The 12,952-nt window shown below is 35.5% G+C and overlaps 1 protein-coding gene across 1 annotated transcript; it reads right to left on the bottom strand.

Annotated features, from left to right (window-relative positions):
* Window positions 1-6,873: 6,873 nt before the first annotated feature.
* On the bottom strand, window positions 6,874-8,990 carry LOC139860228 (cytokinin riboside 5'-monophosphate phosphoribohydrolase LOG8-like). The gene is made up of 6 exons (XM_071848997.1): window positions 8,827-8,990; window positions 8,374-8,471; window positions 8,236-8,266; window positions 7,565-7,664; window positions 7,421-7,491; window positions 6,874-7,095 (listed from the first exon to the last, which is right to left on the bottom strand). The coding sequence occupies exons 1-6, from the start codon at window positions 8,959-8,961 to the stop codon at window positions 6,874-6,876; spliced, it is 657 nt and encodes a 218-aa protein (XP_071705098.1). The 5' UTR covers window positions 8,962-8,990.
* Window positions 8,991-12,952: the final 3,962 nt, after the last annotated feature.

Below are 12,952 nucleotides of genomic sequence, written 5' to 3' on the forward strand. Positions count from 1 at the left end.
CTAAACCCATTCCGACCCGTAATCCTACAAGTCCCGCAACAAATTAAGCACACACAAAAGTCTAAGTCTAGGCACCTATCTCAAGTCACCTAAATCCCTTAGACCATGCTCTGATACCACTTGTAACAACCCAAACCAAACCACGACAATTCCCGTTAAATTTCACAACATAAAAAAAAAAATTCTGGTGCAGTTCATTTGCGCGGCGCGCCAGGTGGGTGCGCGGCGCGCCAAACCACCTGGACAGCCCGCTGTCCCCGGAAGTCAATTTAACGAAAATGTTTGACTAGTTCCCGACATTTTTAGCCAAAACGCTTTTAACCATAAATTCATATATATAAAACTAGCACGTTTAATTAATAAAATTGAGTTTACGAAGCGGGTCCCACAACGACCCATTTTACCACCTTAAGTACCGAAATACAATATTTGACCAAAAGACTTTTAATACAACAAAGCCGAGCATGGCGATTGGGAATACGCTACCCAATCCTAAATGATCCAAAAGTAAGTCACTAAAGCAACTATGCACGTCTTCTAGTCCTCGCGCTTACCCGAGCCACCAATCCACATGCGATCTATAAAAAGAGTCAACAACGAGAGGGTAAGCTAATGCTTAGTGAATGATAATATACTACATACATATATATGTATAAAATGAATATGCCACGCAAAACAAATACCGCATACCGAAGCATCCAAGTATAAAGCATCTACACTAAGCATACCGTACGATCTAAGCAACGAGCTAAAGATACAACACAAACATGAGTCCACCAACGACAAATTGAACATCGCCAAATAGCTACACCCGGAGGGTTAGCTACAACACAACAATACATTAATATATATAACAATATAAACGAACAAGGTTAACACCTTAACCCAATACCGAGAACTAAATACCACAATGAAGATTGGCCGAACTACACGAGCCTTAGTAATCCGAACCACACGAGATTACTATCTTCACAACATCGAGGTTGGCCGAACCACACGAGCCTTAGTAATCCGAAACCACACGAGATTACTACCTCAACAAGATGACCGAACTACACGAGTCACCATGAATCCGAACTACACGAGATTCATTCGATAAGATGACCGAAACTACACGCGTCATCGTGAATCCGAAACCACACGCGATTCACTTCTCCAACTCAAACCCACGGTCACGGGATTATAAAATCCACCACATCGGGGCCACAACATCTAAATCACAATCATGTGTGATAACGTACACACGAACGAATACTTCGCCAAAGATGGTCAACCAAAACGCACAACCGTGCCAATTGGACTCATACAAAAGTCCATCAAGTCCACCTACATGTGAAGTGAGCTCTATAGCCGAGATTCACTTCACCCGACCCGCACCCATCCTACACATACATATGTACATAGGATAATATCACTCACCTTGAAGTCTTGAAGAAAGCTTCCAAGTAATCCGCAACTCGCCAATGGAAAATACCTATTCCATTATCACAATTACAACAATACAATTAGGATGGATTTACAAACCAACCCAATTCAACACTTAGTGCAATTTCGACCCAATCGCACTTCCAAGCACAAACCGTGCCCGAACTAACCAATAATCACTAACACAAGTGAGAATGGTCCTAATAATCCAATTAAACCCGAACTCAAGTGTCAAACACGTGTCATACCCATTTAGACACTTAAACCCTAATTTTGACCCATAAAGGTCAAAATCTCATTCTCTACCAATTTGACACCAAAACACATTTAACTCGGTTTAATATTCCAACTTAATCCATTTTAAGTTCATAAACCTCATTAAGTCACCAAATGGGTCATAATCACCACCAAACCCTAATTTGACCCAAAGTCACAATTAGTCAACCAAATACCCTAAAATGGTTTCCAATACTTCCATAATCACTAATCCAAGTGATTAAACTCATACACAAAGCCTAATCAAGGCCAAACCGTCATCCAACCCAAAACCCGCCAAGTGACAAGAATAACTAGTCACCATAAACTCATTTCATCATCTAAGAGGTTTTCACAACAAATCAAACTTAAACCCTAACTTGAATATCAAATCACAAGAATGAAATTCGGAGTTAGAACTTACCAATACCGCCAAAATGATGCCATTGACGAGTAGAACAACTTTAAAACCCAAGCTTTGATGAGAATCCAACTCCTTCTTCTCCAAATCAAGCTCTCTCTCACTAAAAGTGGGTTTCTCTCACTAGGGTTTGAAGAGAGTGTTTTATGAGTGAAATGTGATCCAAACTGATCAAAGGATCAGTTTTGATGACCCTAAACCGACCCCAAGTGAAAAGACTAAAGTACCCTTCATTTAAAACCTTTAAAAAGGCTGAAAATTGCTTCTGCAGCAATCGGCGCGCCGCGCCACTTGGTGGGGCGCCGCTCCACTCTGCAGGTCAGATTTCAGAAACTTGTTTTGGCCATAACTTTTTGACCGTAGCTCCGTTTTCGATGAATCAAATATCGTTGGAAACGTAATAAGATTTCCTTTCCAATGGTAAGGCTTTGAAACATTAACACAAACTTTATTTGGAGTTGAAAAGATACGTACACTCCTTGTCCCTTCAGATAACGTCCAGTTTCCTTCGACGTTCTAGCAAGCAACACGTACATGCTTCGTACACTTCATACATGCATAGTACACCATAAATACATTATGTACAATAAATATTTGGGTCTTACAGTCTTGCCACCTATTGATGAAGGAATCCGAAACAAGAAAGCGATCCAATTTACTAAATTTTGTCCCGTCATCACTAACCCGAGTGAACCTCCTCCCATTTATTGGAACCTCAATCAAATTGTTACGCACAATGAAGTCATTGAATCGTCTAGCTCGGTTTCGATGAAAAACGCAATTTAAACGATCCGACTCTTCTCTAACCTCATTGAAATCCCCGCATAGAACCCATCCCACCTCATGATTCCCAATAAGATCATCTAGAGCATCCCACATTTTCTTTTTATCTTGGTCATTGTGAGGACCATATACGTTCACCACAATTGAGTCAAATCCCGTACCTTGCCATTTACCCCGGATTGCCAAATAGAAGTCATTACCCGCCGCACTTTCTACTACAAACCTTTTTGTGTCCCAAATAATCAACATGCCCCCCGAATTCCCCACAACCTCTTTTTGAATAAAACCAAAATCATTATTACCCCAAAGGGATTGAACCCACCCATCTTCAATATTTCTACACCTAGTTTCTTGAAAAACCGCAATATCCGGACGTTCACAAGAGCAGATACCTTTGACCCACCCAAATTGCCCATCCACCCTAAACCCGCGAACATTCAATGATAAAATTTTCATTAAATAACTAAAACAGACGAACCTGAGGCAGGAGGATTATTGATTGAGGTCGGGCCACCTCAAACCAATATCCTCACCAAATTCTTTCAATTCCACGTTGTTGATTGATCCCCCCATTGAAATCCCATTGCTTTTCGATGAAACAGTCCGCTTGCTTTTCTCTTTCTTATTTGCCATTTTCTTACACGACTTACAGTTATATTTACCATCGTTCGTATTCTTTACACCACATCGACTCAAATTCTTCAGCTTCATAATTCTGGAGGAGGTCTTCCAGTTTCCAATCGCATTCCAATAACAACAATTACAAAACGAGACATCTTTTGACTTTTCACTTCGTGACGAGGCAGCCTTCTGTCGTTTAGTTTGAGTCGAACCACCCCCAGGGTTTAATCCAATTCCTTCTGACCTTGTTGGATCATGAGAAACATTTTCCTCTTTATCTAGCGGTGATCCACTATTACCCATATTGTTCGGCCCATTGACCTTACCAAGCCCAACTTCCGGATTATCCACCACAGGCCCAACTTCTGGATTATCCCAAGAATTAGGCCCACGTTTCTTTTCTTCACAGCCACAATTATGTTCATTATTAATGCTAGGCTCGATATTATTATCATTATTTTGTTTCATACTACTCACGCGTGTGTTGGGGGATTCACCAGCATGCTTATTCTTTGTCTTGGGACTAGGGTTTGGTATACTATTACTCATTGTTTCTGCAACCACCTCCTCATTATTTGTGCAAAAAATATTATTCCCAAGACAACCAGACTGTTGCTCTTCCTGACAACCAGACTCTTGATCTTCCTCTTCTTGGACAACTTTCTCTGACCTACAATGGCTGCCATACCTTGGTCGGAATCCTGGAATTTGGAATGATTCATAACCATTAGGATCATCACAATTCTCATCTGAATCGAACGAATCTTCATACGTAGGACCAATGAATTCCTCATTACTTGAAACATCATCTGTATCTACATACTCCGAACTACTAGAGTCTGATATAATCTCACTATCTGAATCATCAAAGAAGAACGGATCGTTACCCCCGAGGTATATTTTCTGCTCTTCCTTAATGTTAATAAAATAGACACTCGACTTATGTTTTAGTTTCAATGATTCATTCACAAAATCAGGATTTAGAAGTTTGACAAAGACTCTGCCATAATTCAATCTTTTGGACCTGAGGAATGAACAATTATCATAGTCATACACAATGCCCCACCACTCAGCGATTGATCGGAAAGTGTTTTCCGTCCAACAATGAGCCGGCACACCCATTATTCTAAGCCAGGTCATTCTTCCATCAGGCCAACTTTCTGTATCCCATCTCGCAATCTTACAAACCCATTGTCTTAGTGGATGATCTTCACGGTTGATAATATCAGAAACGGTGTCCATAGATTCAAAGAGAATCATGATACTTAGACCCCCTAAAAATTTGACGGTTGCCTCCACAAACCCTAACTCCTTGCATATACCCTCTATGTTTTTGAACACATCAGTGTTAACAGCATCACAAACGATAGCATTCTTTAGGAGTTCAAGATTGCTATTTTTGTCCTCAACCTCCACGATCTTCTCCTGGTTCGGAATACTTTTTTCAACTTTCTTCTTCTCGTTTAACATGTCCCGCAAATCTGTTTCCTGTCTTCTACTACGATTACCCACCACATCATTGAAAGATCTGCCGTCGTGAAACCTGGATGTGAATGACTTAGCAGGCTGCTGATTGTTCATCTTCTCCTCTGGTTTAGGGTTTCTGTTTGTAGCCATAAAAACCCTAATCTTTTTCTCCCCAAACATGATGTCTTCCAATGAACGAATCATAGTCTCCTTGTTATTAACATTCGCAAATCTGACAAAAGCAAACCGATTCCCATTATGTAGTCCCTTTCCTGCCATATACACATCACACACTTCACCATAAGGCTTGAAAGTCTTCCATAAATCAACCACACGATAGTCCTCCGGAAAGTTAAAGAACATGAAGGATGTTAGGTGATTTCTGCTAGACCACTTTGTTTGGTGTTGATAGTCTCCATTGTATCGATCCCGGAATCTCGCCGTGCCCGCTCTCTCTCCTGCTCGCTCTCTCTCTATTTTCTCTCTCACACATCTTTTCTCCTAACACTACAAAGCATATTTTAGTCGCTACATCGCACAATATCCTTATTCTTGAAATTTTTTCTCCAAATGACAATGACCCTTTTTTCTGTTTATATATTTTTGGCTGTTTCAAAAATACACAGCACATATAACAACAAATGAAATCATAAACTAGTTGATCGTTCTACCATAACTATAATAATCAAACTCACACTTACAGGAAAGGAGTACATCACAAACCCATTAAGCAACATGTCAATCTTCAAACTCAAATCCAAGGATAATTTTGAGATTGGTACTTATAAGTGAAACACAATTGGTTTCATTTAAGTTTCATTGTGTTGGATAGTTCCCCAGTTGCTCCATTTGCCAACTCTAGTGAGGTGCGATATGATCATGCTCAGGCATGTATTGCTGTACCTCGAAAATTATATTAGTATTAGTATTAATATTATTAGATATAATATAATGATAATAAATAAATACAAAGCCTTAACCAAGACCCACTCAAAACAGGGAGTCCGAGAGAATAGTCAGATGATTGCAAATTTGTGAACTTATTAATTTCGCAGGGGAGGTGATTAAATCTTGGTACATAGTAAAGAGAGACTTTCGATTTTTGACCCATATACTTATCAATTGGTCGATTTGAGTTCTGTTTAATTTCAAACAAGTGAAACAAAAACTTATGTATGAGGGGAACAAGTCGAACATGTTGGAACTCAACTACTTTTAATAGATACAATACAACCTCCTACACTGTTTTTATTCAAAAAGTTAGATTAAGATAGTAACAATATTGTTCTAGTAATCATAATCAACGAATTAAATATATTAAAGGTGGACAGAAAAAGGTTTGCTGGTAAACCCAACCTGACCCGCTTTGACCCATACTAATAATGGTCATTTCAACACGAATATGTTCACATTGCCCCACATAGCAATAAAAACTCACAAGATGAGAACATTGTTTTTATTCAAAAAGTTAGATTAAGATAGTACCAATATTTTTCTTGTAACCAACGCGCTTCTGCGTGAATGGAACCCGTTGCCTTAGAAGCCAAGCCGGGACCCACTATGTGGAAGCTCTTTTCAAATGTGAGCACGGATTTGAGCCCCATTCGTGTCAAGAATTTGCACCTCATCACAATGGAATTAGTCTCGTTCCCGTCACATAGGGAGTATTCAGTGGAGATATTTTACAGGCATCTGACTCTTACAGGATGAGTTTGGTGATTTTTCATAGGAAACACAAGATTTTAGGTTTCCCTGTCGATCTACATCTTGCAAATATTGTTCTTGTAATCAAAATTAACGAATTAATTTTCTAAAATGTGCACTAGAAAAAGGTTTGCGGGTAAACCCAACTTGACCCGCTTTGACCCATGCTAGTAATTGTCATTTCAACACGAACTTGTTCATATTGCCTCATATAGCACATAAAATTTCACAATATGAGAACATTCTAACGGGCTGGAAATAGATGATGTATGTACCTCCATCTTTGTCAACAAATCTTTTGCATTTGAGGCAGATAAGACAATGTCCCGAGCACTTTGCTTGATAAAACCTTCCTTGACTCCAGTATCGAATAATGCAAGCAAACTATTGTAATACCCATCAACATTTAAGAGACCAACCTAGATGAAAACGAATAAAATTAAAATTATCGGAACCATCATGTATTCAAGGAATTCGACAAATGGGTTTCACGGGTATAGTATACCCGTGTGTTGCTCAAATGGGTATCACGGGTTCACGGGTCAAATTTTACCAGCAGCGGGTATATTATACCCGCGACCCGCCCACGACCCATCAGCGGGTACACACTTTTACTCGCCCCGTACCCGCAGGTGAACTTTTTTGAATTTACACACCCATCACGGGCACGGATACCCGCGGGTCACAGGTTTTTTTCCGCCCATTGCCTTCCAAATTCAATTTGTAGATTTAAGAACAACTTACAGGTTTCTTATGAATCCCGAGCTGCGACCATGTGATCATCTCTAATACTTCCTCCATAGTTCCATAACCACCTGCGAGTACAGACACCATGAATACAACTTACATATATAAAGCCAACAAGCTCAAGCAAGATTCACAATATACCAGGAAGTGCAATAAAGCCTTCAGCTTGTCGAGCCATTTCAGCTTTCCTTTCGTGCATATCTGAAACAATTCGTACATCTCCAACAGATTCACCAGAAATCTATTAAAATTTGAATAACAATTGATGAAATGATCTGTATTACTTTTTAACTAAATTTGCAATAAATATCTTATCCGTTTTTTACACATAGATATGGGCATTTACTTAGCTAAATATATTTACCACTACATACTTGTAAGGACTAACAAATCCATTCAACAAAGATCACCACAAGAACATACTGAAAATTTTCTTATGTTAGTACAAACCATAATCTAAGGGTTGTCAAATGACGATCTGCTTCTTGTGTGTCGGTAAGAAAAATTATACCGCCCCTAATCGGCGTTGTTTTTCGGCGCGTCGAGCAAAACATAAACGGAAAAAATATGGTGTCCAACATTATTATATATATTAATGTTACCCATATTCACTCAATCATCAATCATATTTTACCACATCATCTAAAACCTTCTGACAAACCTCCCCCATAACACCCCTTCAAAAATGACACTATCACCATAACGGGTGGTCTAACTAACGAACTAAACCACTTTAGCTCGGAAAAAAAAAAATACTACGTACTTATGTAGCTAAAATAAACTAAAAAATATCAAATCTAATGAGGAAATACCTCAAGAGGTACAAGAGCTTTAGGAATAACCCTGCAAGTAAAAACACAACAATTTGTTAATATACACTGATTAGTGATTAGTATACTCAGTTGATTAGAATTAAACAAAGAACAAAGATTAATGTTTGTGTGTATTACCCAAGAACATGGCAACCTCCATCAAACACTCTCTGAGATATCATACCCATTAAACCAACACTTCCACCACCATACACCAAACTTATCTTCCTCTTTACCTATGATTACCAAACAAAAACATTAAAATAAAATTTTATAAATAAATAAAACGCAAACCAAACACTAATTTCAAGACAATAACCCACTTGTAATCACAATAGTCGAGGATGTTTAAATAAGCATATTTTTCAATTTGAAAACCACTCCGTTTTAATTGCTTATCAACTTGAGCATATGAGTTTCAAAACGTTAGACGATCAGCTGGATTAATGGTTTTTGACATTTCAATGTATAATAAGATGATCCTAACACCCCCTTCATAAATAAACATCGAAATCAACCAAAAATACAAACTTTTAAACAACCCATGTTCTCATAAGCATTTTATCAAACAGATGGTGTGCAAAACCATACACAAAAAGTGAAGAAGCTAATCATTTCATATCCTAATTCAGTAGCAGCATCACTGAATACTTCACGATTACCAGGATTACTTCCACAAAAAACACAAACCCTTTTGAATTTGCTGCTTGAACCACCCCTTTCCATAGCGAAAACCCTTCCCAGAAATTATGAACAAAAAAAATACGGAGTATTCAAAGTTTGCACATTTATCTCTATTTTAAAAACACGAAGGAGAAAGAGAAACTGGATTACAATATTTGTACGTAAATTATTTTGTATCAAGGTTAGACAATAAGAAACAACAAAAAAGGAAAGACCAAAAAAAGAAGGAAAGGTAGATGCTTTATTTATATATTTATATTTAATATTTATATATTTCTTCTAAAAAATACGTAAACTCATATAAAAATATAACGTTTTCAAAAATAAAACGTCATCAACCACCATAGAATCAACAATGGAGTATAGAGTTAAGGACGGGATGAAACTCGTACCTAGAAAGTTACAAATAAAAACTAGCGAAAAAAACGAATCTCGCCCGTCAAATCAAAAACAAACAAATAATACATCTGAGGACTACAAAGATACAACCACAAATCATCACATGAACCAGACCTTGACAATCCTTAATTTGTATTAACCAAGATTAGTGTTCTAGTGACTATCCTAAGCATGTTTGAACAGGTTTCATAAATTATAGATGCCTAGAAGTAGTCAAACGTTTTTCGATCAAAATAAGAACAGAAGGTTTCTGCGGTCGACCCACGGTCAGCTGTGGATCGACCGTGCATCCTTGATTTCGCAAATCAGGGTGCAAGTCTCCACGGTCTGACCTGCAGTCGACCGTGGTTCAGTCGTGTACCATGTTTCACATTTTAGGCTATCTTTGGTCTTTTGCTAGATAAAGTGTGGATTAGTGAGCTTGATGATTTATGTCAAGATGTCTACCACCACCTTTAGCTATGTGCATATGTCATCATCAAAATACTTATTGTTATGGGTTAAGGTTAGTATAGTCATTAAGCATAATCCCATGTTAACCCACATTCTCCCCCAACAGGGTGGGTTTAAAGTTCGGGCGTTCGATACCACCCAGGGGTTAGTGATACAAGGCCTATGTACACTAATGGATGTTGTGAACACCGATGGTCATTCGCGAGTACCATTCTCTTGTGTTATTGGTTAACCATGTTTGTGTGATTTTTGTATTAGCATATTAAATTGTGAACTATATGCTATTGGCAATGCTAGCTTATTGTTGTGATGATCCGGGAATTTCCGACTAAATTTAAACTTAATCTTTATATGATTTCGACACGATAAGCAAAGTCTGTAATGTGAGTATCAGAATTTTTGAACTGTTTACATGGATAACATTTACCCTTCGACTATGTCCGATGATTCACGAACGATTGTGTGTAAATATATATATATATATATATATATATATATATATATATATATATATATATATATATATAAAATTTTCAAATGTGTTATTATATAAAATAAGTATTACATAATTAATAATATGCAAGGTTAGTATATTAAATGTAATTACAAGTTAAGAATTAGTTGTATTAGTAATATTATTGTTATTTTCAATACTAATATTAATATTAGTATTATTAGTATTATTATTATCATTAATGTTATTATTAATATTATTATTATTATTATTATAAACATTATGATTAATAAATATCATCATTCTTGTTATTTATAATACTATTATTATTTATATTAATAATATTAAAAGAGTTATTATTATTAATATATATATTTATATTTATTAATTATTAATATTAATATTAATGATATATAAAAAATGGATAGTACACAGACAGTTTCCAAAATCAGTTGCAGATCACTCTCAACCTTTATCAATTTTTGTTTCTTGTCTACAATTTGTTATCTGTCAATTTCAAGGTACATTACAGAATAAAATTTATTCCTTATATAGATATATGCATTTGAGAAAGATAGAAAACTAAAAATAAGCTCGACACTCTGTACATTCATCTTTTTCACCATATTTTGATTTCGAATGAATTTCCAAAATGTAATAATGCAGTCTTGTTAGGAATCATCTATCTAAACTATCTGTAAGTTTTCAATCTTCAATTCTTTCTATCAATTTCTAATTTGAGAGTCAAAGTTTTGGTTTTCAAAGTCAACTAAGTGTTCTTGAATCAAATTCGAGTTTGTTTTGATATCTCCAGTTAATTTGATGATTCATAAAGTTTATAGGAATGATTTGCAACACAATTCATGTTGTAATCATAACCTATAACACTCTTAATCTAAAAATCAATTTTTGAGTTCTTGAGTTCTTCACAGTAATATACACTAACGTAAATTCGAAACAAATTTCAAAAACTAAAAATGCAGAGTTGTTAGGAATCATTTACTTAAACTTCCTGCAAAATCTCAAGTTCCAATTCTTAATAACGAATTCGAATTTGCGAGTCAAAGTTAAATTGTCAAAAGTCAACTGTTTTGTTCTTGGAGAAATTAGAGTTGTTTTGATGTTTTAAGTTAAATTGATGATTTTGATAGATTTTAGGAATGATTTGAAACATGTTTCATGTTGTAAAGATTGTCCAAAACGAACTCAAAATTGAAAACAAATTTTTTTTTTCCTAGCTACTAGCAAAGCAGTAGGATTTTTTGTGTTTTTTTTTCTCATTTTTTTTATATCATGAACACATTTTTTTTTTTTCATGTTGTTTACAAGTCATAAATAAAAACCCAATCGATTGTTGTTGAGTTTTTGCCCCCTGTTTGATTTTAAACTTGGTGAAGAAGATGATGAACTAAGATGAAAGAAATACTAGATATGTATGTTTGGGTTGCCTTATAAGTCAGAAAAACATGGATGGCAGAATGGTTAAGCGTGTTTGCGGGTGGGCGAGAGGTCTCGAGTTCGAGCCCTGTTTGGGGCATTTTTTTTTAGAAAAGCTCTTTGAAGGTAGTTCTCATTTCTAAAATTAATATTATTATTATTATTGTTATTATTAGTAGTAATATAATTATTACTATTATTATTACTAAAATAAGAATTTATGATCATTTAATAGTATTGTTATTATGATTGTTATTATTAGTATTATAAATATTATTATCACCATATAAGTATGATAATCATTATTATCATTATTATTACTAGTATCATACTATTAGTATTATTATTATTACCCTTAGTCAGTTATTTCTACGATTATTAATTTTGCAAAACAAAAGATATATATGTAAATATATTATAACATAAAATATACTAATATTACATAAAAATTATGTTTCAACTAATATTATTGATATAACATTAATTAAATATCAAATAAGTATCATAATATATTATAAGAATAATTAAAACATAACAAATATATAAACTTAATTGATTTATACTATAATGTGTTAATACTTGATATAGGTTCGTGAATCCGAGGCCAACCCTGCATTGTTCAATGTCGTCATATGTATTTTTACTACAAAATACATTATAGTGAGTTTCATCACTCCCTTTTTAAATGCTTTTGCAATATATATTTTTGGGACTGAGAATATAAATGTTTTACGAAATAGACACAAGTAATCGAAACTACATTATATGGTTGAATGATCGAAATTGAATATGCCCCTTTTTATTAAGTCTGGTAATCTAAGAATTAGGGAACAGACACCCTAATTGACGCGAACTCTAATGATAGATCTATCGGGCCCAACAAGCCCCATCCAAAGTACCGGATGCTTTAGTACTTCGAAATTTATATCATGTCCGAAGGAGGATCCCGGAATGATGGGGATATTCTTATATACATATTGTGAATGTCGGTTACCAGGTGTTCAATCCATATGAATGATATTTTTGTCTCTATGCATGGGACGTATGATTATGAGAAATGGAAGTATGAAATCTTGTGGTCTATTAAAATTATGAAAGGATTATTTATGTTAAACTAATGAACTCACCAACCTTTTGGTTGACACTTTAAAGCATGTTTATTCTCAGGTATGAAAGAAATCTTCCGCTGTGCACTTGCTCATTTTAGAGACATTACTTGGAGTCATTCAGGACATATTTCAAAAGACGTTGCATTCGAGTCGTTGAGTTCATCAAGATTATTATTAAGTC

The sequence above is a fragment of the Rutidosis leptorrhynchoides genome, chromosome 7 (assembly GCF_046630445.1).
Source record: "Rutidosis leptorrhynchoides isolate AG116_Rl617_1_P2 chromosome 7, CSIRO_AGI_Rlap_v1, whole genome shotgun sequence".
Taxonomy (NCBI): Eukaryota; Viridiplantae; Streptophyta; class Magnoliopsida; order Asterales; family Asteraceae; genus Rutidosis; species Rutidosis leptorrhynchoides.

Coding starts and splice junctions, on each gene's coding strand:
- LOC139860228 (XM_071848997.1), bottom strand. CDS start 8,961: ATGGAAAGGGGTGGTTCAAGCAGCAAATTCAAAAGGGTTTGTGTTTTT. Junction 8,267..8,373: donor GGAGGTTGCCATGTTCTTGG/GTAATACACACA, acceptor TTTTACTTGCAG/GGTTATTCCTAAAGCTCTTG. Junction 7,492..7,564: donor AGGCTTTATTGCACTTCCTG/GTATATTGTGAA, acceptor CTGTACTCGCAG/GTGGTTATGGAACTATGGAG.